Source organism: Vanessa cardui, chromosome 4, assembly GCF_905220365.1.
Source record: "Vanessa cardui chromosome 4, ilVanCard2.1, whole genome shotgun sequence".
In the NCBI taxonomy this organism is placed as follows: domain Eukaryota; kingdom Metazoa; phylum Arthropoda; class Insecta; order Lepidoptera; family Nymphalidae; genus Vanessa; species Vanessa cardui.
Genome location: NC_061126.1, coordinates 1,866,131 through 1,892,639, shown reverse-complemented (window position 1 = coordinate 1,892,639; position 26,509 = coordinate 1,866,131). Strand labels below are relative to the sequence as shown.

The 26,509-nt window shown below is 32.8% G+C and overlaps 4 protein-coding genes across 4 annotated transcripts; 2 read left to right on the top strand and 2 right to left on the bottom strand.

Annotated features, from left to right (window-relative positions):
- Positions 1-1,163: 1,163 nt before the first annotated feature.
- LOC124544202 (periodic tryptophan protein 2 homolog) lies at positions 1,164-16,209 on the bottom strand. Its single transcript, XM_047122664.1, has 17 exons — positions 16,033-16,209; positions 15,822-15,934; positions 15,599-15,693; positions 14,710-14,838; positions 13,988-14,424; positions 13,586-13,763; positions 13,142-13,309; positions 12,154-12,406; positions 11,619-11,766; positions 10,517-10,708; positions 9,929-10,074; positions 9,324-9,471; positions 8,250-8,393; positions 7,550-7,659; positions 6,931-7,079; positions 5,950-6,154; positions 1,164-1,316 (listed from the first exon to the last, which is right to left on the bottom strand). Exons 1-17 carry the CDS (start codon positions 16,048-16,050, stop codon positions 1,187-1,189), a joined length of 2,763 nt encoding a protein of 920 aa, XP_046978620.1. The 5' UTR covers positions 16,051-16,209; the 3' UTR covers positions 1,164-1,186.
- Positions 16,210-17,213: 1,004 nt separating this feature from the next.
- Positions 17,214-25,133, top strand: LOC124544017 (V-type proton ATPase 16 kDa proteolipid subunit c). Its single transcript, XM_047122387.1, has 3 exons — positions 17,214-17,460; positions 23,735-23,924; positions 24,143-25,133. The coding sequence occupies exons 1-3, from the start codon at positions 17,388-17,390 to the stop codon at positions 24,351-24,353; spliced, it is 474 nt and encodes a 157-aa protein (XP_046978343.1). The 5' UTR covers positions 17,214-17,387; the 3' UTR covers positions 24,354-25,133.
- LOC124544015 lies at positions 19,246-21,612 on the top strand. The gene is made up of 3 exons (XM_047122385.1): positions 19,246-19,688; positions 19,819-20,077; positions 20,292-21,612. The coding sequence occupies exons 1-3, from the start codon at positions 19,497-19,499 to the stop codon at positions 21,548-21,550; spliced, it is 1,710 nt and encodes a 569-aa protein (XP_046978341.1). The 5' UTR covers positions 19,246-19,496; the 3' UTR covers positions 21,551-21,612.
- Positions 21,595-23,263, bottom strand: LOC124544016. Its single transcript, XM_047122386.1, has 2 exons — positions 22,903-23,263; positions 21,595-22,753 (listed from the first exon to the last, which is right to left on the bottom strand). Exons 1-2 carry the CDS (start codon positions 23,028-23,030, stop codon positions 21,595-21,597), a joined length of 1,287 nt encoding a protein of 428 aa, XP_046978342.1. The 5' UTR covers positions 23,031-23,263.
- Positions 25,134-26,509: the final 1,376 nt, after the last annotated feature.

Sequence of the window (26,509 nt, the reverse complement as noted above, 5' to 3'; positions counted from 1 at the left end):
GATATTAGCTTATTTTATTCGCATATAACTAATTCAATTCGCAAAAATTCTTTCGATGTTTTTGTGCATTTTACTTGATTGCAAGTGGTTACCAAAACCCATAGACAAAATTAACCATTACTTAAGCTACGAATGCGTCACCGACCCGTGGAAGAAAGATATTGAGTCTCTTGTGTCATTAGTTACACTTACTTACTCACCCTTTAAACTGGACCACAAAAGGACTAAGTGTTGGTGCATATATGACGACAAATATTCTGTTTTCTCAATCAGAAATACTTATTTTATATTAAAAAAAAGATGATATCATTAATTTTATTCATTATTTTGTATGATATTTTTATATACTTGTTTCTTTTAATGCTTAGTCTTAAATTATTCTGCCAGTATTAACTATATTGTTAATATTTCGACATTATTTTAACAAACTGCCGAACTAAAAATAAATCAATATTCCTTCATTATTTATGTATGTCCTTGAAACATTTTGTAACATGCTTAGACACATTAAATAGCCAACAATTATCCGTTGTACATTACAAACGGTGTCACTTAATATTATCACGCTATGGCATTGTGACATGATAACTCGTGCGTCATGAAATATTTTATAAATTCAATAATGATATGACAAAAAATAAAGCCTTACAGTAGTCAACGCAACTTGGTGTGACCCTTGTATAAAGAATATTAACATCGTCAGCTGTCAGGTACCAGTATAGGCATCGTTAGGTATCGCGAACGTGCAAATTCTAACCGAAATTGATAACTCGTTCTTTTTTTAAATTTAATTATATTAAGAATTATATTAGCGTAGGCTTATATGTGTGTGATATCTTAAAGGAACTTTTTTATTTCAAAAAGGAACCGACGACAAACTTGGTAGATAAAAGAATATTTGATTATTTATTCACTCGTCTGTACAAAATTAATGTTCCGTTTCCGTCAAAACTATAGAAAATCGGGGACGCATCATAAACAAATAGAATGGACCCTTAATTACGATAAATCTGAGTTTTATTTTAGTGAGGCATAATCGAAGTTGAATCGGAATAAAATCGATATCGTATCACAACTATCATTATATATTAGTAGAATTTACCCATGGTTGTGCTTTTTTTATTAAATTCTTATTTCAAACATTTTAAAAATAAAACACTTAATTTAACATAAAAAATAGTTTATTTTAATCAGAGTCTGAGTCAGAGAAAGTACCGCGCCCGCTCGAATGGTCGCTGTCCATTTCAACATCTTGTTTCGGTGTTAGGACGCTGACGGCTTTGATGCAACGTATCGTGTATTTGTTGAAGTCACATCTAGAATTAAACATTTAATCTATTATTTACAAATATGCATAAATAAAATACATGAATTTATAAGAAGGTTCAAAGTTGTGCTTTATAATATCCATTATATGAATAGAAATCGTCATGATATATTCAACAAACAATATAGAACAAGAGTAAAGCAAGGATGTTTTCAATACAACAATACAAAGTAATGATTTCTTAAACTAGCTCGTTGATTTAGTCATCGTCGACAGGGTTTAAATTTCCCACTGCTGGACTTAGGCCTCTTCTCTCTTTAAGAAGAGAAGAGGCCTAAGTCCGTAAGGGTTGATGTAAGGTTAAGGGTGTATTCCACACAGCAGAATTTCGATTAAATTAGACACTGCATGTGGTTTCCTCACGATGTTTTTTTTCACCGCCGAGCATGAGATGAATTATACAAATTAAGCACATAAATATACAACGGTGCTTGCCTGGATTTGAACCCGCAGTCATCGGTTTAGATGTAAGCGTTCTAACCCCTGGGCCATCCCGTCTCATGATTTAGTGGCTAGCGCGTTTTACTTCCCAGGAATTTATGTCAATAATTTTGCATCCGGAATTTGAAATAAACAATGATACACGTGCAAAAACTAAAGTAATTGTACGTTTTTTTTTTTCATTTGTTTTTTTTTCACCTTTCGAATTATTGACGCGCTTACAAAAAGCTATACCAACATTATCATGTCATATTATATTTCGTTATGTAATAAATTTATAATCTGCGTTGTATCGAATTTCATACAAAGAGGTTTTAAATAAAATTCAACAATTAATGTTATTTGAAAAGCATAATCACAGCTACGGTTTTTAAATTGTTAATATAGCGTTTTCTACCAAAAATTACATTTATCATATCAGATTAAAACAGCGAACAGAAAAGAAAACCAAGAATCAAAATTATCAAATCCTTTTCTGTAAAATTGCTTAATCTTTTTCTATAAGATTAATTTTTGATGGGGTAACCAAATTTTCATTATTCGCAGGACTGATAATTACTTGAAGATAAATTTAAATTAAGAACGAGTTGGGAAGTATTGCGACAGAAAGAGACAAAATATTGTAGTCCAGAATAAAATATCAAGATAAGCCTGAGAATAAGAAAATTCGAAAAAATAAGAAGGAAAGTGATAATGACAATTCGTCAGCATACAAACTTTTCACTCCACACGAATAAATAACAAACTATGTACAACGATCACGAAACTCCTTACCATATTATCATTTTAGAGGTCAAAGTAACGTATTGTATTAAAACTTTGGGATACTGTTTGTACCCAAAACTTATAAAATCAATTCCAATACGAATACAGAATGCAAATTTAGTATCAAATTTTTTTCTAGGGATGGCAGATGGCATATTATTCACGAATCAGAATTGAATATTAATTGCATTGTAATAATAATACACGACATTACACTTGCTTATTGATAGTCAAAAATCTACCACCGGTTCGGAATTTAACACCTCGGACCTGAGAAGAAAGAAACTCAGCGGGGTATATATATATTTAACTTTGTCATTCATTTATTAAGACATAACCGTAAGACACTGTCACAATATCAAGAGTGATATTTCACATTTCGAAATGAATTCTAGCTTCTATTCAATAAAGTATTTAAGAAAGATAATAAGAAAATAAGTTTAATTACTTTAACGTCACATTTAACCTAAATATCTACAAACTATCAAACAGCTGATAATAAGACTAAGTTGTAAGTTATATCAGTTTAGTTTTAAATTAATCCATTCAGTGTAATATATGTATATCACCTCTAACCTATATTAAGCTATATAAATATAGAACGCAAAAAAGTTTTGAATTAACTATTAATTGTTAATTAACTGACAAGAACCAGCAACTCAATTGCTCTTATCCAAAATTTCAATTACAGAATTTATTCCAATAAAAAGTAACAGTCTGTACATTTCCCACTGCTGGAATAAGGCCCCCTCTTCCATTAAGGAGAGGGTTTGGAACATATTCCACCGCCCCATATTCGCCGACAACGAGATGAATTATAAACACAAATTAAGCACATACATATGTATATATAGTGGTGCTTGCCTGGGTTTGAACTCTCAATCATCGGTTAAGATGCACGCGTTCTAACCACTGAGCCATCTCAGCTCATTCCAATAAAGTAATTAATAATATAATATATAAACGGCCATGAAAACTAATCACGGTTTTCATCACAATACAATAATGTATTGAGTAATGTGCCTTATTTATCGATGTTTTTTAGCATGTAATTTTTATTCTGTAGGCCAATATAAATCTATTTAAACATAGCATTACAATATAAGTAACCTAAACCTACTTCATCAAAAGCTATAAATTTGTCCTATGTTCTTACAACCAAGATGGTCACCCTGGTATAAGATCAGTCACTTTATCTAAGAACAATTCATCTCGATTCCATCGTTATCATTTTTATCATACACTTGACCTTATCGGATGTGATAACGGTGAACGTTATCTGGTCGACATGTGATGTGTTTTATGTAACATTTTAACCCAGTTGGGGAGTAATTGTACTGAAATTGGGTGTAATTTGGTCCCAATTCCATTGACATAATTATTTATTTACGGATGAAATGTTATACATAAATATCAATCAGTCGTTGCTTGTTAAGCAATTACGCTTCAGATCAAATTGATTTGTATTCGATGTTATTCGTCCTCAAAAAACAAATGAATAAGAAATTTACCATATTAGTTCACATATACTCAAATGGGCCAAATCACGTTGGAAGAGGATGTTTTTTTGTAACGCCCGATATAAAGTACTAAACTAATATTATACTCATATATATGTATATCAGCGCCTTGTGGAATCATTTTTGTATTATTATATAAGAAGTACTTTAAATTTAGACGTTAATTCTCAACTTGTAGAACATATAATTTATTTTTGAATTATACAAGGAAAACAAAAAGTATAGCCTGCGTAACATAGGGCAATCAGAACTGTAAAAATATAAACTATCAATAAGCCCTTAAGGATATACAAAATCTTTATTCCATATACAAAATCTATCACCATTACCAATATATATTTAATAAATAAATAATTTAATTTATGAGAATCTACCGTCCACATTTACCAAGCGATCACAATTTATATAATAAGGAAAATTCTATATGACTGACGATTTCAAACACCGGCAAACAGTGCATTTCTACCGAAAATGAATTGCCAGACAAATCTAATAACATTCATTGTAGATGAATTTTGGTAGGAGAAATTGACCACCAAGGTAAGTGGTAGCCATTCCATACATCTACTACCAACATTGGGATCTGAGGTGTTACGTCCCTTGTGCCTGCAGTTACACTGGCTCACACTTCAAACCGGGACACAATACTAAATATTCTATTGAAAGGTAGAATATGTGTCTAATTATAGCCACTAGACCAAGTATGGTGTTTCAATAATAATTAAACATAGATATGTTTTAATAAATACCTATAAAATAAATTTATATCTGAGCTTTCGTCTTGCGTCAGATTAATAACCCAATTAGCAGAGATTACTTGATTGATTGTTATCACAGTGATAACATTAGTGGTATTATCTGGCACAGTCGCTCTTATGGAATTTTGTCTACACTTATCAAAGTGGTAAAACATTTTCTATACTTATAGTCACACTGACTTACTATTTTTTTTTCATCATTATTATGATATAGATTAAAATGCTACTTTATAGTAAAAAATTAAAAAATAAATATTGGATAACATCACATACACTACTCTGATCTCTATGTAAATAGCTAAATCTGTGTTATGGGAAATCAGAAGTAACGACAGCACCACAAACACCCAGACCCAAGACAACATAGAAAACTAATAATCATTTTCTATATCGACTCGGTCGGGAATCGAGCCCGGGAAAGTCAGTGTATACACTACTCGACCACAGAGTTCGTCAATTTATAATAAACTTAGTACAAATGACAGAAGTAAAACCTTCTTGCTACGAAAATTCATCAACACTTTAATCTAATTCGACCTTGAATTTTTACTTTCTTGCTAACAATGAAATTTACCATATATTCTTTTTAAACATTTATCCACACTTATAACTATACGATATATATTGCGAGAACTATTGAGTCATTACAGGATCAATTTAACGGCAGATCCTTTATAGAACTAAGACCAGTTTGGAATTTTATTTTTTTTTTATGGAATAGTTTGGCAGACGAGCATATGGGCCATCTGATGTTAAGTGGTCACCATCGACCATAAACAATGACGCTGTAAGAAATATTAACTATTCCTTACATCGTCAATGCGCCACCAACCTTGGGAACTAAGATGCTATGTCCCTTGTGCCTGTAGTTACACTGGCTCAGTCACCCTTCAAACTGGAATACAACAATACTACGTACTGTCGTTTAGCGGTAGAATATCTGATGAGTGGGTGGTACCTACCCAAGCGGGCTTGCACAAAGCCCTACCACCAAGTAAAAACTACTGTGTTTGTGCCGGATATTCTTGGTAGATTCTACTTTCCGAAGCACGGGGTCATTTATTTTACTTTATATTAAATTCAATAGCGTAATATTTTGTTTCATTGTATATTATATAACGAGTTCATTCATACTCACATTTTACTTAGCTGCGAATATTTGACAGTCAAAACCTTTTCTAAGGCTAGAAGCACACTGGGCGGTACTTTCTTCTTGTCCGTGACGAGATACTTCAACCAAATGAGAAGATGTTCCAAATGTCTGCTGTCTTCTAGAAGACGTGCGAGTGAGTTAAGGAGACGATACGAGTAGTCATCTTCTAGACCGACAACCGTCAGTTGAACTGTGTGAATAAAATAAAAGTATGGTTAACAAAACAAATATATATTAACATAATGAATTCAGACCTGGAACTGTTATACTGACCGTACCGATCGTATATACTATTTTAAAATTGTTCAGAAAGCCAATTTACAAATATCTCCTTATTTAAATGTAACTTTATTCGTTTGTATAAATTTTATATTTCTTTTATTTATTTATGTAGGCGTACTGGCAAATCTACTACCTGGTAGTAAGTAGTCACTATCACTTGGCATTGTAATTTCTTGCATTGCCAATGTATCACTGACCTTGGAAACTTAGATGTTATGTCCCTCGATTGTAATTACATTAGCCAACTCAATTTTCAAACTAGAACATATCAATAATAGGTATGCTGTGTGAAGGAAATTTTAAAGTAGATGATGGATTTAGACATCGATAACTAATTGAATGGTTCAAGGCAAAATACAATCGCAACAACAACAACAACAACAGCCTGTAAATTCCCACTGCTGGGCTAAAGGCCTCCTCTCCCTTTGAGGAGATTGTTTGGAACATATTCCGGGTTGGTGGAATGCACATGTGGCAGAATTTCTATGAAATTTCTTACATGCAGGTTTCCTCACGATGTTTTCCTTCAACGCTGAGCACGAGATGAATTATAAAGACAAATTAAGCACATGAAACAGCGGTGCTTGCCTGGGATTGAATTGCAATACAATCTCATTTGAGAGTTAATTGAATATCAACAAGGGGCTTCGAATACTTATTATAATGGAGGGGGTTAATACGGACTGTCGGAGGGCGGCACGGCCTCCACGCACTGTTGTATGAGATGGTGCTGGTTGAGTTGCAGCGCCGCCACCAGGGCTTCGCCCCACGAGCGCTCGCCCAGCAAACGCCTTACCGCCAACGGCGTCGAATCCGTCTCCAGACGGTACGGTCTGAACAATAAAAAAAAAATGATTTTATAAAATCCAAATCACTAAATTTGTTTCCTTTTTTTTTCATTGTAACAATTACATATTTGTACGTTTTCTTTCAAACAAGATTATGTACTAAATTCGCTTAGATGAACTGGGAATGATTCTCTAATTTCCATTCCTTAAACTAGGTATGAATGTGACATTTTTTTTTATGGTATAGGTTGGCGGACGAGCATATGGCCACCTGATGGTAAGTGCCAAGTGGTCACCATCGCCCATAGACAATGACGCTGTAAGAAATATTAACTATTCGTTACATCGTCAATGTGCCACCAACCTTGGGAACTAAGATGTTATGTCCAAACAGAATGGAAATCCAAAGAGACATGATAAAGAAAAAAAATTATGTGACATATGTATATAAAAATGTCTCCCAAATGTGATCTTAAAATTTTATAACTGTTTCCGAAGACTTTTTTTATTATTACCTGAACGATCCATCCAGCCCTGCATTCTGGCTATAAAGCAGGAGTCCCTCTGTGGCCGCTACTGCGAAATTTTCACCCGTCGGAGAGAATCGAACGCAGTGGACGCGAACCTAAATATAACAAACACATTACATAAAGATTAAGCATCAAAATCAAATCAGTTTCCTTTATATGAGTATTACACTTACTTATTGATTGTCATATGTCAACTTAAGGAATACCACACAAAGAAAACAGGTGCAAGAAATTCAATTTCAGAAAGGATACTTCAGTAAGAATTAATAAATAATATTACGTTGTTCTTTTAAAAATCAACATCAGTAAACATAATAGTTGTTATTTAGCCGCTTATTAGTACAAGGAAGTAAATTTATATAATCTGTGTAGGCTAAATATGAAAATAAATTTCCTATGTTTTTTTTTTTTGTATTTTTTAAATTTAGAACATTCATGTTCTTTTTTTAAAATTGATTTCATGTTTGGTTAATAAAACATTTTTTCAGCAAATGGAATTCCAAATTCAAATCTTTAAAATCGATTCCGTTAGAGCAATACTCGTTAGTTAAATCGAATCGTTTAGGTTACAAGTTAATAAAATACCATAAAGAAGATAAAGCACTATATAGTAGTATCAAAAAGGTGTTCTCTTTGACGAAAATTGCTATCAAAAATCAACGATGTAAAAGAAACATTCCCAAACCTCAGGTTTAACTTTTCTATCGGCCATGTCGCCCGACTTCACCCCCGGCAGGCGTATGCTGACGTCACCCCCTTCGAAGTCCGTCCTCTCTTCGACGAGCGCCATATTTCCGAACTCGGTGAGAAAGCGACGATTTATAAAGTCCTAAAACAATAATTTCAAGTCACATTTGGGTAGCTAGGGCTAATATGCTTGATACACTTTTACACCTAACCGCCTTAAACGCATTGAAGATGACGTCACGGAATAGAATATAGTACCTTTTATTTCACAAGTTTTTAAAATTTATCAATTTGTAGTATGACTGGATCAATTTAAAAAGTTCCACTCAACCATTAGGTCATCTCAACAAGTGGATTTAAAATGGCAACAAATTGTATTACAATTTGTTGGAAAACAAATTGTATTACAATTTGTTGCCAAATTTATCAATTTGTAGTATGACTGGATCAATTTAAAAAGTTCCACTCAACCATTAGGTCATCTCAACAAGTGGATTTAAAATGGCAACAAATTGTATTACAATTTGTTGGAAAACAAATTGTATTACAATTTGTTGGAAAACAAATTGTATAGCAACAATTGCTGGTGATAATAAACTATGGTAATAAATCAATAATACATTACATTTTTATTTTAATACTTAGGTAATAGGAAGTTCAGCATGTTCTGCATATTTTGAAGATAATTTCTTTTTAATTTTTTAATTTTTTTTTTATTGGTTCATAAAACTGGTTACAATCCTTAGATGTTAAACTTAATATAAACATGGCCTTAATATAAACATGAACATAGATTGAAACTTTCTTGATATGAACACAGCATGCGTATATATACATATATAAGTATCATGTGGTGTACAATCAAATTTTTAAATAACTAAAGTTAAACTAGGCATTTATATAAAAATATGTAACTAAAAATAATAATACATATAATAATACAGCTGCAATAATAAAATAAGAGAGAGAAAACTTAGCTAAATATTTACAATGTAAGAATTTGTTTTTTAAAAGACATATATGCAAAACGCTTTATATATACATATATACATTAGTCAATGTATATACTCACATTAACAGCATCGAGCGATCTATTCTGTGTGATCACAAACTTCCTGATGAGGACAGACTCCTTGATGCTGTACAGGCACACGTTCTTTGAGTTCCCGCCGGCGAGCACGCACGAGCCGTCCGCCGAGTAGCAAAGAGTTGTGAAAGCCCTGAAAAAACATATTGAAATTAAGTAAACTATCTTCAAACTGAAATGTCGTAACTCAATACTTTATTCCTATATAAATAACTTTATAGTATTAAGAGGTTATGTTAAAACGTAACAAAATGCGTCCTTGAAATTCGCATGGTGGCCAATAAAATATTACTTTTATAGTATAACATAATATCATTCAAAAGTTATTCAAAAAGATAAGTTCACACGCGGTTGGAAGACTCCCCCCTCCACTTATTTAAAAAAAAAGACACAACATAAAATAAAAATAATAATAATAATAATAGCTGACCTCAGTTTCTAAAAAAATATAATTGAATTCATTAAAACTTTGATATAATATGTTTTAAGTCGAAAACAGGATAATGTGGTACAAATTGAAAACATACGAGATTTAATTTATATTTTTTTAAATGGTAACATTGTTAACAAGCATGCTTTTTGCCACTTACTTCGTTTTCAGCATCTTTTCAGGTGTAATGAGATCTGTATCAGCTCTCCCGGAACCTAGATCGTTTCTGCCCTCTATACTTCCGGTCTGGTCACAGGTGGTGGTGTTGAAGAAGCTGATGTTACCATCTAGGGTTGACACTGCTATCTAAAATATTATAAATTTAAAGAAGAATTAATTCATTGTTCTCATTTTCAAAGCAGATTTGTAATTTTTAGACACTTCATAAAAAAATAATATTTATGTTGTAGTGTTTTTTTTACCATAGTGTGCAAAAGTTGAAATTATTATAATACTGTTAACAAAAAAAATATATTTTCGATTATTTTCAGGTTCGCAAATGTATTTTTATAATAAAATAAATATTTTTTATATTTAATAATGGTTTTGTATTTGAAAACCTATTTTTACTATATTTTCCAGCATTCGACAAAGCTGCACCCGTTGTGAACACAAGGAGATCACACAGGATGAAATCACCAATCACAACGCGTATAATAATCACTTTCGGCGCTAAAGCATCGCCACTGGAAGTTATCTCAACCCTAGCGCTCATAGACAATCACAGTCTTCCTCATACTCGACTGACCTCGTCGCCGTCAGGGCGGAAGGCGACTTGCAGCGCGTCGGCGCCCACGCGGACGGTCTCGCAGTCGGAGCTGGCCTCCACGCAGTTCCACAGGCGCACGGAGCCGTCCCACGACGCCGACGCCAGCCGCGAGCTGCCCAGCGCTGGGCTAAAAGCCACGCTCGCCACCGGAGCCTCGTGCCCGCCCAGCACCTGCGCCCGCCGTCACACGTTACAAGGGATTCTCGTGCCCTTTGAGATCCATACCATCTCTACTCACTTGAACAATCTTACAGATAGGAAAGCTACGCGCAAACCCCCTCGGGCGAAAATGAATAATAACAACAACAACAACAACAACAACAACAACAGCCTGTAAATTCCCACTGCTGGGCTTAAGGCCTCCTCTCCCTTTGAGGAGAAGGTTTTGGAACATATTCCACAACGCTGTTCCAATACGGGTTGGTGGAATACACATGTGGTAGAAGAAAATTAAGCACATGAATCAGCGGTGCTTGCCTGGTTTTGAACCCGTTATTATCGATTAAGATACTCGCATTCTAACCACTGGGCCATTTCGACTCATGAAAATGAATATTTTGTATTAATTTGTTTTTTGAGGAATTAGCCAGTATAACAGGTCCAATTAAATATAAGAAAGAAAACACATTATTTACAATAATACTGGTTTCAATTCATTTTCAAACTACATACTTCAAAAATTCAACTTTAAGAAATAAATTTCCAGATTTGATCCAATTAACATCTTGGAATATACCCTGACCACAAATACTTTTGTTTGTCTATTATTTTAGAAGCATCATCCTCCTGCCCTTTTCCCAATTTTATTTGGGGTCGGCGCAGCATGTCTTCTCCTTCCATACTTCTCTGTCAGACGTCATCTCACAAGTAACATTCTTTCTAAGCATATCGTCTTTCACACAATCCATCCATCGTTTCCTTGGTCGTCCTCTACCTCTACATCCATCCACATTCATGCTCAAGGCCTTCCTCACAATATGTCCCTCATTCCTCCGCATTACATGCCCATACCATGATAGCCGCCTTCCACATAACTTCTCGGCTATCAAAAAACTATAACTTTAAAAAAACTATATGTCACCTCTAGGAGCTTGCCAAACTTGACAGACCAGATGAAAATCTCGAAGACGTCGTGCCCCCCCGCGGCACACAGCTCGCTGCTGGAGTCCAGCGCCACGCAACCGAACTGGACTAGACTCGGAGACGTTAAAGTCCGGAAGTTACGATACCTTTAATGAACAAAAAATTCTTATTAGTTCTGTAACTTTTTAAACGAGCAATTTTTTTTAAGTTTTGCTCAGGCTCAGGCTTGATCTTTAAATAATTAGTGGTTTAGAGCTATCTGTCCCTATGTTTGGATTTTGATACGGTTTTTTTTACATATAGAGTAATTCGAGAGGAAGATCTTTGTATATAAAACATGGACCTATATGGTCTATGGTAAAGGAACGCTGACAAAGTTCATAAACATACCCCCATTTTAATCCGTTGCGTAATTTTAAAAGTCAAGCATACTTAGAGATAGGCAAGCGACTTTGTTATATACTATATAATGATGATCAAAATTGCACCTGTGCAAAGCCGGGGCGGGTCGCTAGTATATTCACAAATCTCACCTCGTAAGATCAAAACACCTCACGGTTCCATCCAGCGACGATGAAACAAAGAACTTTTTATTTGCACTGAAGACAATATTCGTCACGGTCGAGCTGTGTTCGTTGAAGGTCACGAAACAAAAACCAGAGGTCGTATTCCACACTTTGACCTTCCCGTCGTAGCCTCCCGTCACTACGTAGAGACCGTCAGGCGAATACGCGAGGCAAGTCATGTCTAATGAGTGACCTTGTTGTTTCATTACATACTGCTCGCCTAATGGAAAAGGGGAAAAATTTGAATAAAATGTTGGGTTGATTGTTGTTTTTGGGTTGTAGCAATACTTAGTATAAATATGGGATACTAAATATTGCCAATGTTATATGGAATTATATCGAGTAGAATATCATTGAGGACTAATATTTTTTGCTCATATGAGCTATCTGATTTTATGTGGTGACCACATATTTAACCTAAATCATTTGAATAAATTATAGCATATATTTTTGTAGTAATAGGTAATATTTAATTATTTTATCTATGCTTTGATTTGGAATTAAAAGATATTTTAAAAAATAGTTTGTAGTGATCGAAAAAATTTAATGTGATAGATTCATATTAATTTTTTCGAACATTTGTTTTTCCTTCCAACTCTTCTGAAAAAGTCGTTTATTAACTTAGTCTATCTGTACATATAATAAAATTGGAGTGTCTGTTTGTAATATCAAAATAGCCCTTTTTTACTCAATGCATATGTATTTATATACGGCACATACACCAAAATAATATTTTTTTCAATTTTTGTTGGTCTGTCTGTATGTCTGTTTGTTCCGGCTAATCTCTGGAACGGCTGGACCGATTTTGACGGAACTGTCATGGACAGATAACTGATATATGGTGATGATGATGATGATGATAGGGAATAACTTAGGCAACAATTTTTTTTTTTGTTATATTCAAAGGCGTACAAGGTCGCGGGCACAGCTAGTCTATTAATAAATGAATACTTACTCTGCCACTCCCAAACGAGCAGCTGTCCTATATTTGGACACCCAAAGGCGATCCAGTCTCCCTGAGGCGACATTGCTATGCTGCTGATCCTGTGCTCGGATATACTGAGTGTGTGAATCAAATTCACATCTGGCATTTCATGGAGAAAGAATATTCCGGATGTGAAACCTGTAATTAATTTAAGGAAATAAGTTAAATGGTGATGGCAACTTTGTTAAAAAAAAAAAAGTTTCTTAAAAGTTTTTAGTTGGCAGTGATTTTGACATGCTTATAGCAGCAAATTTGACAATTTTTTTTATTGCGTAACAGGAAATATAAAAAAATATCTAAATGATTTGAATAAAAGCTTACAAAAATATAATTAGTTATTTTTTTTTATTAACACTTCAACAATTTCTTATTTAATTTTTTATTTTCTTACTTTGTGATGCTTTAAAAACTTACCAGTAACTAATATCTTAGTATTTTTATGGTAAGCTGCAGCCGACAACCTGACTTTATGGTGGGCGTTTCTTATCGCATCCCCTATGTAGTGACGACCTAACTTTTTGTACTGCAGTCTTTTATCATCATCAACCTTGTTCTCCAATTCCTTTTCCATATTCTCATCTTTGTCATTCTCCTGTAAATCACAACTTATATATACCTACAAGCTCAACTAAACTATTAAGAGGAAATCAAACAAGTCTCACAGCTTCAGTGACTGACTAAAGAGTCATTGGTAAAGTATACAATTATTTACAGATAATGAAAGAGGTTACATCTATAACTATTTATTTCCCAAGTGTGAGAGATGTGGAGACATTTTTTTATTGTGAAAATTGTAAAGATGTTACTTGAACTTACAATATATTCCTTATCTTTTTCAATTACATTCTCCTCATCAACTTCGTCCTCTTGTAGTTCTGCGTCCTTTTGCAGCTTCCGTCTCTTCTTATGTGATATTTGTACTGCAGATGTCACTAAATCATCCGAGTCTATAGTTGCCTCCCACAAGCAAACTTGACCATTACGGCTAACAGTAATAAGGTCTAAACTTGCTTTTTCAAAGAATACACCTACGATTTTATCTGTATGCCCACTTAAGGAGTACATGTTTAAGTTATCCAAATATTCTGATGTGAATATTTTAGTTGTGGTGTCTTTAGATCCAACTGCTAGTAACTTGCCGCAGCTTGACCAATCAAGGCAAGTAACTTGATCATGTGACTTTTTAAATACTCTTTTCATTATGAATGAACGAAATTCGCCCGTAAAACTGCTGGGTGCTGTCATTATGAAAACTGAAATTGAAATTTATTTATGTTATTTTAATTAGAATCTTATTATCAATACTTACCGAATGCATAATTTTGCTAAAGTTAATGTTGATACTACAAAAACAAATAAATTCAAGTTAACTTATTCTTACATAAGTAGAAATTTTATCAAGAAGCTTATATTGATAATCATTAGCAGAGGAAATAAAAAAAAGACTGTTTTCTGGTTTTATTGTAGTTAGTAGTATTAGTAATGAGAAATATTTTTTAGTAACATAAAAAAGGTTTGAACATAAAAAAGCATATTACCTGTATCATCACAGCAGGCGGCAAAAAGTTTACCATCAGGACTAAATTTAACAGCATTCACTTGCTGCTTGAATTTGTATCTGTGTATTACTGTGCATGTCAAGAGACTGATCATTTGAGCTTCACCCTCTGAAAACAGAAACAAACACATCATTCAAAAAACTACTCACAAAAGCTTACAGACACATTGATAACAAGCAAAGAGAGAAGACATAAGTTGGTACTCTTGGCTATCTTAAATAGACCTACACAGAATTTCGATGAAATTAGACACATGTAGGTTTCCTCAATGTTTTCCTTCACCGCTGAGCATGTGATGAATTATAAATGCAAATTAAGCACAAATATATAGTGGTGCTTGCCTGGGTTTGAACCTGCAATCATCGGTTAAGATGCACGCGTTCTAACTACTGGGGGCATCTCAGCTTCAAAATATATTATTTAATTTTATTCTTAAGAGACTTCGAATAATTTTTAAAATTTGTTGACTTAAAAAAAGTTATGTACGTTTCCACCTCAAAGTTATGCCACCCTAGCCTGATCTAACACTGTCTTTAAATCCACCCATAAGTAAAGACACAATATCATAATAAATATCCTACTGGTGAGTAAAGATCTCCCTCTTATGAGGCTTAAAACTAATCATCACACAGAAATTTGTCCATCACAATATTTTTTTCACAAGCTTCTTCACTGTTGAGTGTGAAATGTAAGATAAAAACAAATTGAGAACATGAACAAGACCTGTGCTATAGAATTTAACATAATATACTATGTTATAACATGCAGTATATTTCTCGACTCTAAAAGACTTCTAGGGTAAGGGCAATAAAATATTTATTTCTACTGAATCAGAATGAATACAATTGATAGCTTTGATTATACATACTTTCATTAATAGCAAGAAGTATTGACCCATTTGGAGAGACATCAATGGCTGTATAATTGAAATTGCTTTCGACTGGTAATGTATTGCTTTTATTTCTGAAATAAAATAAAATATTAATAATAGGCTAAATCGAATATTGGGTTTTCTTTATTTATCAAATAATGTATATAAATTCTCTTTTTTTAAAAAAAAACTTTATGTATTTTATTACAAGAATACTCACAGTTTAAGATTGTAAATAGTAATTTTATTACCGACTGGACTGATTACACAATTACCATCGTTTGTAAACAAAATATCGCCACGACGGTATACTGTCCCGAGGAGATTTTGAAACTGAAATAATATGTAAAATGAAAATATTTATTTTATGAACATAAACGTTAATTACAAGAACCAAAAGTATATATTAAAAAGAAAGAAATATATCAAACCTTGTAATTGAACTTCATTTTATTATCGTAGCTTTCATTAACTTGACACCAACAAAATAATCAGATTTATTTTTCTAAAATAAATTTAGTTTTGTCGATTTTCATATAATAACAACATAACCAACAAAATAAAGCGACATGGTTATTGACATATGACAGCTAAGTAATATGCCATGTGTGTTTGACATTAGTAATTTCTTGTTCCTTTTTCTTTTTCCTTTTAAGTTCTTTGCTTAAAAGCAAATGTATTATTATTAAAAAGATATGATTTTGAACTAGATGAATTAAATTCACCATTTAATTCTATTTAACAAACCCTTAGAACACAAATTATAAAAATATATAAAGAATAATATTAAATCTTATTTATTGAAATTTATAGTATCATGTAAATTTATGTTTCAATGTAAGAAACTATGACATTAACAGATTAATGATTGTTCTGATGTTAATATACAGAATCTCCACAACCGTCTGCAATAGCTATGTATAATATATTTGTCATGTCATACGGATACGAACTTATTCGCTTAAATTAAGAAATTGTAAAAATAATAACTATACTATTATACTATATTATCAACTATATACATTGTGACATGTCTCTTTATACTTTAAATAACAAATATTACAACTTATCTCTTTATATGTTACATTGTGTTCCAATTAATTAAGACCTTCGTTTTTAAGTTTTATTTTTAATTGCTAAGTATTATTTTTTTATTCTTATGTACCATCTATTTATTTAAAATATACGATAAATATATTAATTTTCAAAATATCTTATACTATGTTTTACTCGTAAATTGTATTTGAATAGCCGATTGTCTTTTTCTTTCTAAAATTTAAAATTTAGCGCGCATTTCATGGCAACATCAAAATTTAGTCAAAATGTTTACTTAAATTAAATATTTATTAAACATTGTTTTTTTTCTTTAATAAATTAATTAAATTATATTATTTTAAATAAATTAGTAAAATGAAAGTATATCGTGGTTTATTTATTTCATTTTTGATACATTTTATTTTATAAAAAAGCACTTAAACGGTAATTCCGAACATGCGCAGAATACATTTGCTGGCCAGCGATCCACATCAATGTTCTACGTCACACCTCTGCGAAATTCTTAGCTCAGGATTGGTTGCGCATTTCGGAAATTACGTATCATCGCCAATCAGAAGTTAGGGCATATCGAGTACTGCCTTGAACATCAATCGTCATATGACCCATTCTATCGAGTCTGCAAAGCTTGGGCCATATTTGTCTGTGCTAAAATAGTTTCGTGCAGTGAGTGTGTGCAGATAGTCATCACAGTTTTTGGGACCTGTAAATACTCCCACACTTCATAATCAAAATGGCTGAAACAAATCCCATCTATGGACCCTTCTTTGGAGTTATGGGGGCGGCGTCTGCTATCATTTTTAGTGGTATGTACTTTTTGTGGAATTAACTTCATTGAAATGGCTGTCTTTTGTAGAAATCGAATTTTTTTCGTTTCGTTTATTTCTTTCTAAATGTTGTCTAGAGGCTGGAGATATACATTAAACTTATCACTACATTGCGATTATGGTTATTTTAGGAGTCCTAAATATAGTTATAGCCGCGCCTTGAAACGAACGCTAAAACCTAGGTAAAATCTGTAGTATAGCCGTCGGAGACAATTCGTATTGATGTTTTTCATTGAAATAGGTCTTTTGGACATTCCTGGGCGTAGTTTTACTATAAAGAAACTAAATTAATCGTCATGTGATTGATACAACGATGGTAAAAGGCATTATGTTGGCACCACTGTTAATGTAGCGTAAATCCTGTATGACATATTTCCAAGAATGAATTATAGTTCAAGCTGAATTTGACCAATCTTTGGAGATAAGTAGGGTAGGAGGCGGTATATGCATGTTTTTTATAAGAATGTAAAGCTGACCTTAATATTATAAAATCAATGATGCCGACAATGACACAAAGATTTGAGCGATTAAGGAGATTCCATTGTTATTTCGGGGTTATTTCGAACGATAAAATCGATCGATTTTTGATATTGACATAATAACTTGACATCACATGACACAACTTGATCATGTGATGAAAGCAATGCTTAACTTAGGGTATATCAAATGGCAATATCGTTATTCCTGGGTTATTTCCAATGGAAAAATCAATTTTTTTTATATTGAAACAATAACTTGATGTCACATGATAGAAAACTAGGTCATGTGATGAAGGCAAAGTAAGGGAATTGGTTATCCTGGGTTATTTCCAATGTTACAATTTACAGATGTTGATATTAAGACAATAACTTGACATCACATGACAGGCAACTTAGTCATGTGATGAGGGCAAGTTTGAACTTAATATCAAAAAGATTACAGATTACAAACAGTGCATGACTCAGTGATCACAAATGCATCATCTGATAGAACAGTTTTTATGCAAAAAATACAGATTATTTATCTTTAGTCATGTGTTCAGCACATTCATACAAATCTCGTTTTACAGTAACATTTGATAAATGTATTACTAATAGTTACATAAATTTTTAATTTACATTGTACATGATAGTATAATGAGATACTTTTGTCTTTATAAATTCACACGAAACAGGACAAAACTATTAGTCACATGATATGGAAACTCGTGAATCTGTTAATCACATGGTTAAGTGCACATCAAATAAAATTATAGAACACTGATCAATATATTATCAGATTATGTAAAAGTATGTAATTATCTATCACATGATCAATGCCTATTACAAATATAAAGTTTTGTGAATTGAAGGTATGCTGAAATACTTATAACTATTCCATTGCTTAACCTCCTTTCTAAAAAAGTACAAATATCTGTATCATATGACTTGATGAAATAAATTATAGTATTTTAGATTTTTTTTAAACTATTATTTAAATCAGTAATATATAGATTAGATTAAATACAAGTTGAAAACTTGGGCAAAATTTTTAATTACTAATTGAATCCTATTCTTTAATAATCATTTATTCTGTTTAGGCTAGCAGTTTTGCATAGATGTACTTACTATTTTATATAAAACAACCTATTCTATATAATATTTCTTTATCCCAAATGAAATCAGGTCATGGAAATAAACCACACCCTTAGAACTATTATATAATTTCATTAATTTAACATGACTTGGTTAACAGTACTATACAGCTTACTAGTAATCGAAATTTATAAAAGCCTACAATAGGCATGACGACAAATTTTGAAAAACTACACTACCGTGTTTTTACGTTATTACTTTATACAAAATAAATCTTAATTCTGCAAAAAAGTAAATTTTATTAGGAAAAAATGATCATTTAAAAATAAATTTTAAATTTTGTACAAAAACACTAGAATACAAATGGCGTCTGTTTATGACGTCACGCTTTCGTAAACATTTGTCAGTTCGCATGTTAAATGTTTATTTAGATCCGTAATTTAATTATTTGATACGAAAATTATGAATTCTAACGTGTATCGATGGTGTGCGGTTCCTCAATGTAACAATACATCTATAAAAACTCCGAACAAGTTATTTATTAATGTTCCTTTGAAGAAAAAAGTTAGAAATATGTGGCTAAACCTTGCAAGACGAGACCCAACAGCTATATCTTCAACTTCTGTACTTTATTTCTGCGAAGACCATTTCGACGTAAGTATATCTCTTATTTACTGTATAATAATTAACTAAACTAGAGATCATTAGAATTTTCTCTAATAGTCAATAATATTGGCGATCACGTTTCCATTCCTCTATTACTAAACTTTTATTCTTGTTTCAGTTACCAAACGATATGGAAAATTATATTCAGTATCTTGTAATGGGTTCAGTTTCGCAAATGCGCATGAAGTCCGGGTGTATGCCCACAAGATTTGAATGCCAATTGGACAGAAGAAAACGAACTTCCAATACCATAGAGCGACCCTATGTTCTTAAGAAACAAAGAAGGATACTAATTGAAGAAAGTGAAAAAGATTTTGCAGAGAAAAGTACACCTACAAAACAATTAGAACCTACAATAATTTCATCAGAAAGTTCAGGTACTCATCAACACTATAATGTCAGCGAATAAGTTTCCGTTTTAACGGGTTAAAGTGTATAGTGATTGAATTTGCCTATTACATTTATCAATAACAAAGAACATATAACAATTCTATCATAACCAAGTTTGTTACAAAATTTTTGTATAACTATACATACATACATTAGGCACTGATTTATATATTTTTTTAAGTATTTTTTTTTATATTTTAGTTTTACACACAAGTGAAGAACATCATGAAGGGCCTACTACTACCTATCCAAAATCAGTGGATAAATCTGTACAAGTACATATAACACATAAATTTAGAAGCAAAGCTGTCCAGACCAAAATTAAGCTAGTAAGCCAGTTAACATCACCCTTAAAACCCTATTCCTGCTCAATCGCTACATCTCCATTTAAAATTGAAAGCTATAGTAAACCAGTGATATCAAGCAGTGGTGTCAAACATGTTATCAAGAATAAAATTAGTATAGAAGATCAGTCTGACAGTGATATTTCATATGTACCATCTGTGAGTCAGCGAGAAACATCACCATCAATACAATCTCTTATAATAAAATCAACATCAGACTGCAGTGAATTAACTGAGGAGACAAAGAAAGAAGAAAGATTAAACATTCTCAAATATACATTACTTAAGATAATGAAAAACCCAAGGTCTTACTTAGGTCTTCCAAAAAGCTGTTGCTATTTATTAGAATTAATTGAAGAACAAACAAGAATCCCTCATAACCATTTACTGCTTTGTTTAAAAAAAATACGATTAAATAATCCATTTAGAGAGCTTGCTGATGATTTTGCCATGACTACTACATATGCAAGCAAAATATTTTTTAAATGTATACCAGTGATAGCCAGTGTAATGCAACCCTTTATTGTCAAATTAAACAAAGATTTGATAAAACGTACTTTGCCCATGGCTTTCAGACATAAATTTCATCACACAAGTTGCATAATTGACTGTTTTGAAATTGAAGTACAAAAGCCTTCAAAAAGTGTTAATCAAGCACTATCATGGTCAGAATACAAAAAGGCTAATACCATTAAATATTTAGTGTCATGTACACCAAATGGTTTAGTAAACTATGTTTCACCAGGCTATGGAGGAAGAGTAACAGACACACGTTTGGTTGAGACTTGTGATTTTATCAACTGTTTAGAACCTGGTATGTGTGTGATGGCTGACAGAGGGTTCAAGCATGTAGAACAATACTTGCGTAAGAAGAGAGTACAACTTGTACGGCCCCCAAGTGTTGTCACTGGAGCCAAGCTATCTAAAAGTGAAGTGAAGGAAACAAAGCAGATAGCTAGTTTAAGGATTCATGTTGAGAGGTTAATTAGACGTTTAAGAGAATTTAATATGTTAAAGCCCCATGCATGTCTTAACACAAATTTTGTAAAAGTACTTGATGATATTATTGTAATTGCATGTGCTTTTATAAATTTGCAAGACTCTCTACTTAAATAAAACTACAAAATTATTATTTGTGCATTTTATATTTATAATAAAGATTACAATGTACTTTCGTACAATATTGGATATATTTTTTCTTTCCACAGACCCGCTAAATGTTTAAGAAAATCAGACATATATGTGGCATCAAACTTCACACTTACAATTTCCACATTTTTATTCACACTGAAGTTGCTATCAGCTACACAAAAGTAACCCTTTTGTAGCCCTGTCAAATGCATTTGCATCTGTATCTGTGCATTACATTTGTCAGTTGGTTTGCCATTATTTAGATAATTTTTATATGATTTTACGCTTGTGGGGCACTTGATCTCAATGACAGCATCCTCACAGATCCCATCTGGTGATCCTGCTATCATTGGGTACTCTTTTGACAGCATGAGTCCACATTTTCTAATCTTTTTGCCAAGTTTAATGCTGACAGTTTTTCGCACTTCACCCTCTAATAATCTACCATGTTTCATGGCTGGTGTGTCAGGTATAGTCCCTCCCATTATTAACGCTATTAGACTTCCATCATTCTTTTTACACCGACTAAATTCAAATGCTTTTGATGCTGTGATTCGACCATAGCGCAATTCAAACCAAAGGCTGTTTTGGTGCTGTTCTCTGGTCTCTTCCTCTATTTGAGCAATAGTTTGATTAGACAGCACAATCTTTTTTAAAAATGTGTCATAGGATTGTTCCTTATATTTAAGCATAAGCTGGTGCATGGATAAACTTTTAATATTGTTATAAATATAACTAGGTTGATATTTTAATAACTCGCAGTTATCAATATTTCTTTTTCGGCCAATATCCAAAAACTTATCAAGAACTTTACTATTTGATAGCAAGCTAGGTGCACCATTTGACAAGTCCTTTGCTGTCATGTACTTCAGGCTAGTTCCAACCCTGGACAGTTTGGATTTAATCCAGTAACACTCTACAGCTGTGCAGGATGGCTGTTCACTCCTCCGATGGATCCACATAAGGAATGCAATAGCATGTTTGCAGCCTCCTTTAGAAGCGACACAATCGTTACATTGTACGGAAATAACAGCTTCCTCTTCTTCATCTACTATTACTGTGACAGCATATAACCTTGCATGTACCTTATGTTCTGGACAAATTTTGCCCCTCACTGTGCACATGTTCCCACTACGTTTAAGATGAACATAGCTGACAGCGTCATCACCATACGATGGTCGAGAGGATCTAAAATAAATAAAAATATATTTAAGTGGTATTTTCATAACATAACCTTAAACATGATTACACACAATAGAAATAATATAAGTATGTACTTTAGGGAAGTTTGACTACTATACTGTGTTTTAATGCTTATTATTACACATAATACTTACATAGAAGTTTTAACATTTCGGAATTCAGCGGAGCAGAAGTCGTTGTTTGATGCAAAATATCCACCCAGCATCAACAAGTCGATTCTCGGCAAATTAGAGCTATTTGCCTTGATAAATCCTTGTTCCATTGCTAACGTTCCTTTGCTGGTCTTTTTTAAACTGTGATAATAATATTTAACAACGCAATATCAAATAATCGGTGACGTTAATATCAAAACGAGTAAACACAAGGTAATTTCGAACGATATACAATTGTCAAAACAATTTTACGAAAGCGTGACGTCACGCGATTCTGATTGGTGTTTGACCTAATATGGCGGATTCTTATGTTTTGTATTTTTATTTTTATTAAAATAAATAGAATCACACATGTAATTTAAAAATAAGTTACTTACTTAGAGTCTCTCTATCCTATATTATTATTTAAAATTATAATTTCAGTGATTCTTAGTTACTGTCATCATGCCTATTGAATATGTAATTTGATGATTACACAAATGTCCAAGTTATCAAATTCTTGACAAAACAATTTTACAGGTCACCAGTTCTATTGTATTGTATTATAACAAGGCATGCAATTTCATTTATATAATTCAACAATTAAAAAATTATACAAAACCTTAGGATGGCCTTGTCATAGAAACATTTCTGTATAAAATATATTTAAGATCATGAATATTATTCAATACACAGCTTCAATTTGAAAGTGCAGCCTGATGACATTGTGTTTCTTTAGTCTAGAATATGAGATGAATCTTAGGTTTTGTTATTTATGTCTATATTTTATATTACTGGATAAAATTAATGTTGTTATTTATTTATAATTTTCCAGCCCTGGGAGCGGCTTATGGAACCGCCAAGTCAGGTACCGGTATCGCCGCCATGTCGGTGATGCGGCCTGAGCTCATCATGAAGTCCATCATTCCCGTTGTCATGGCTGGTATTATTGCCATCTACGGGTTGGTCGTGGCTGTACTGATTGCTGGTTCCCTTGAGGCGCCAGCCACTTACCCCTTATTCAGGTGAGCTATAGAATTATAAGAAAATATTTTAAAATCTTTAATAATGTTATGCAATAATAGGCTTTTAAGATGACTATTGATTTAAAAAAAAAAATACTCAATAGTCTAACTTCCTGTTCACAGCCTTCTAATAATTTTGTAATGACAATAAGTAAGGTTGCAAATTGCTTTTATTATTATATAGATCTTTACATGATTGTTTTGTTTCTTTTTTACAGAGGGTTCATCCACTTGGGAGCTGGTCTTGCTGTAGGTTTCTCTGGTCTGGCTGCTGGATTCGCCATAGGCATCGTTGGTGATGCTGGCGTGCGTGGAACAGCTCAACAGCCAAGGCTATTCGTCGGAATGATTCTTATCCTCATTTTCGCTGAAGTGTTGGGTCTATACGGTCTTATCGTGGCCATCTACCTTTACACGAAACAACAGTAAATCTGCTAACACACTCCCGTCGCCCGTGCCCCGGAGCTCTATGCCTTACGTGATCTATCTGCTCATAATATCTCGCGCACAGGGGACGTCGTCGCCGGTAGCGGCCCGCATAGCGCCCCGAGGCACATCTGTAAAGTAACCTGTTGAGAACTTACGCTTCAGTATAATCGTTCGCATATCTCCGGCGCGGCGCGGACTCGATGCTGCGTCCGCATCGTGCCTCGAGACGCGAGCTGTATAAATAGTTTTTAAACTTCAATTTTATAATAACGAATAAAGCACGAGCCCCCGAATCATGGTTGATGCTACCGCGCGATGACGGAGTTATTTATTTTTAATTTAATTTCCGCTAATGTTTTGTTAAGGTGACTGGAGTATATCACCAACATATCAATTTATTTGCGCGTTACCATCCCTCGCGATCGAACCGTTACATCTGACGATATCACTTTTAGATTATTTTAGCATTAAGGCGAAACTAATGTACAGTTAGAGTAGAAAGTTAAGTCCAAACAATTTATCTTAAAATAATTTATGAACCGTTAAACCCCCAGGGTACTGTGTACCGATATCTATTGCTGAGAGTTAAGGTTGAACCTGGCTTGAGTATACTTGCTGTTACAGCTTTTGGTGTTTAAAGTGAGTGTACTTATCCATACTACTTGTACTGTTGCCTGTATTGTGTACCAATGCTCTGTGACCACTGAAATTATTCCAAAGCGAGTCACAAACAATGTAATGCCAGGGATCAGTTAATAAACATGATTTGTACATTCCATATTATTTTGTTTCTACTTGATTGTTTTGTGTGTTTTATTTTCCTTGTCGATCTTTAAATGAGCAACAAGATTTATATAATAATTAGGAAGGCGGATGCTACATGACATTGCACTGTCGTATTATATCAAATAATCTATGAATATATTAAAGTAAAACTTAAAAAAAAAAAAACGTTTCTGACGACTTACTATGTGAAATATATTTCAAAATATTTTTATGTATACCTCATAGTCAAAATGATGTTTGAATGAATATAAATTGGTAAGTAAAATAAATACAAATAGGTGAAATTGTATTATTTTAGGTTTCATGTTAGAGAATGTTATAATCTTCGGTGTTATTGAATGAATTGTGTTAATAAAATATTTTGAAAAGTACTGTAAATTATGAATCGAGTGTTTCAGTTCAATTATCCAGTTTTGTTTGCTCATTCCACTCCTTACTAAACCTCTTATTAATTTTGTACACTAGAAAACACTAAAACATGTAATTACTGAACATTTTACTATGAATAGAAGATTTTAAAAAAAGTAATAATTATATTAGTCAGCGAGAAATGAAACCAATGCATATTCGAAAAACTGTCTTAAAAAATGCGCTGCGAAGTTACGTCGTAGAAATATTGCATATTCCTACAACTATTGCAAGAACTGGCGAGAATTAAAAAGGTTGGTAAATCTCCAAACAAAACTGGGAAAATGTTAGAAATACACTGAACCAAAATTTATATTTAAGATAAAACGTTTCCATTTTATTTCCTTTAATAGTATAGACCAAGAATAAGGTACCTAAAACTTTTAAACTAAAAGGGTCTTTCCATATCTATCAATCGTTGAGACCATTGAACGATATCTACGATACGATAGATTGGGGTAGTATCCTAGGCTGATGTTCAAATGGTCAGATGTTGACCGATTAAAACTTCAATCAAACCTCGAGTTTTACCATAACATTATTTGTATACTATCCCTATAAGTTAATTATACTTTTAAGGCAATAAATATTCCTATTTTGTTTAAGAGCAAATAGAAGAGATCACATATTCATAAAGTATTTTGCCTATATTATAGCGATTTCTTTATACTATTTTTAGGTTAGGTGGTATAGGTTACTTACTAAAAATTGAAATGAGGGTGGATTTAAAGTGGATAAAACATTTACTGTTTACGAACTACTAACAGTTACATAGGTTAGAATAATAGATTACTAAATAAATGAAACTTAAATATATGAAAGTAAAGTAAAAGTAGGTGTATAATTTGTCCAACGCTGGGCCACGAATTGAACATTATATAATAAGACTTTATAACAAGTAACTCTCAACTTGAGAGTCTCAAGTCAACGTATAACGATATTTTGAGGAAAGTAGAAAAGAG

Coding starts and splice junctions, on each gene's coding strand:
- LOC124544202 (XM_047122664.1), bottom strand. Junction 13,764..13,987: donor AAAAAGATAAGGAATATATT/GTAAGTTCAAGT, acceptor TGTGATTTACAG/GAGAATGACAAAGATGAGAA. Junction 10,709..11,618: donor AGTTTGGCAAGCTCCTAGAG/GTGACATATAGT, acceptor CGGCGGGCGCAG/GTGCTGGGCGGGCACGAGGC.
- LOC124544017 (XM_047122387.1), top strand. CDS start 17,388: ATGGCTGAAACAAATCCCATCTATGGACCCTTCTTTGGAGTTATGGGG. Junction 17,461..23,734: donor GTCTGCTATCATTTTTAGTG/GTATGTACTTTT, acceptor ATAATTTTCCAG/CCCTGGGAGCGGCTTATGGA. Junction 23,925..24,142: donor GCCACTTACCCCTTATTCAG/GTGAGCTATAGA, acceptor TCTTTTTTACAG/AGGGTTCATCCACTTGGGAG.
- LOC124544015 (XM_047122385.1), top strand. CDS start 19,497: ATGAATTCTAACGTGTATCGATGGTGTGCGGTTCCTCAATGTAACAAT. Junction 19,689..19,818: donor TCTGCGAAGACCATTTCGAC/GTAAGTATATCT, acceptor TTCTTGTTTCAG/TTACCAAACGATATGGAAAA. Junction 20,078..20,291: donor AATTTCATCAGAAAGTTCAG/GTACTCATCAAC, acceptor TTTATATTTTAG/TTTTACACACAAGTGAAGAA.
- LOC124544016 (XM_047122386.1), bottom strand. CDS start 23,030: ATGGAACAAGGATTTATCAAGGCAAATAGCTCTAATTTGCCGAGAATC. Junction 22,754..22,902: donor CGAAATGTTAAAACTTCTAT/GTAAGTATTATG, acceptor TATTTATTTTAG/ATCCTCTCGACCATCGTATG.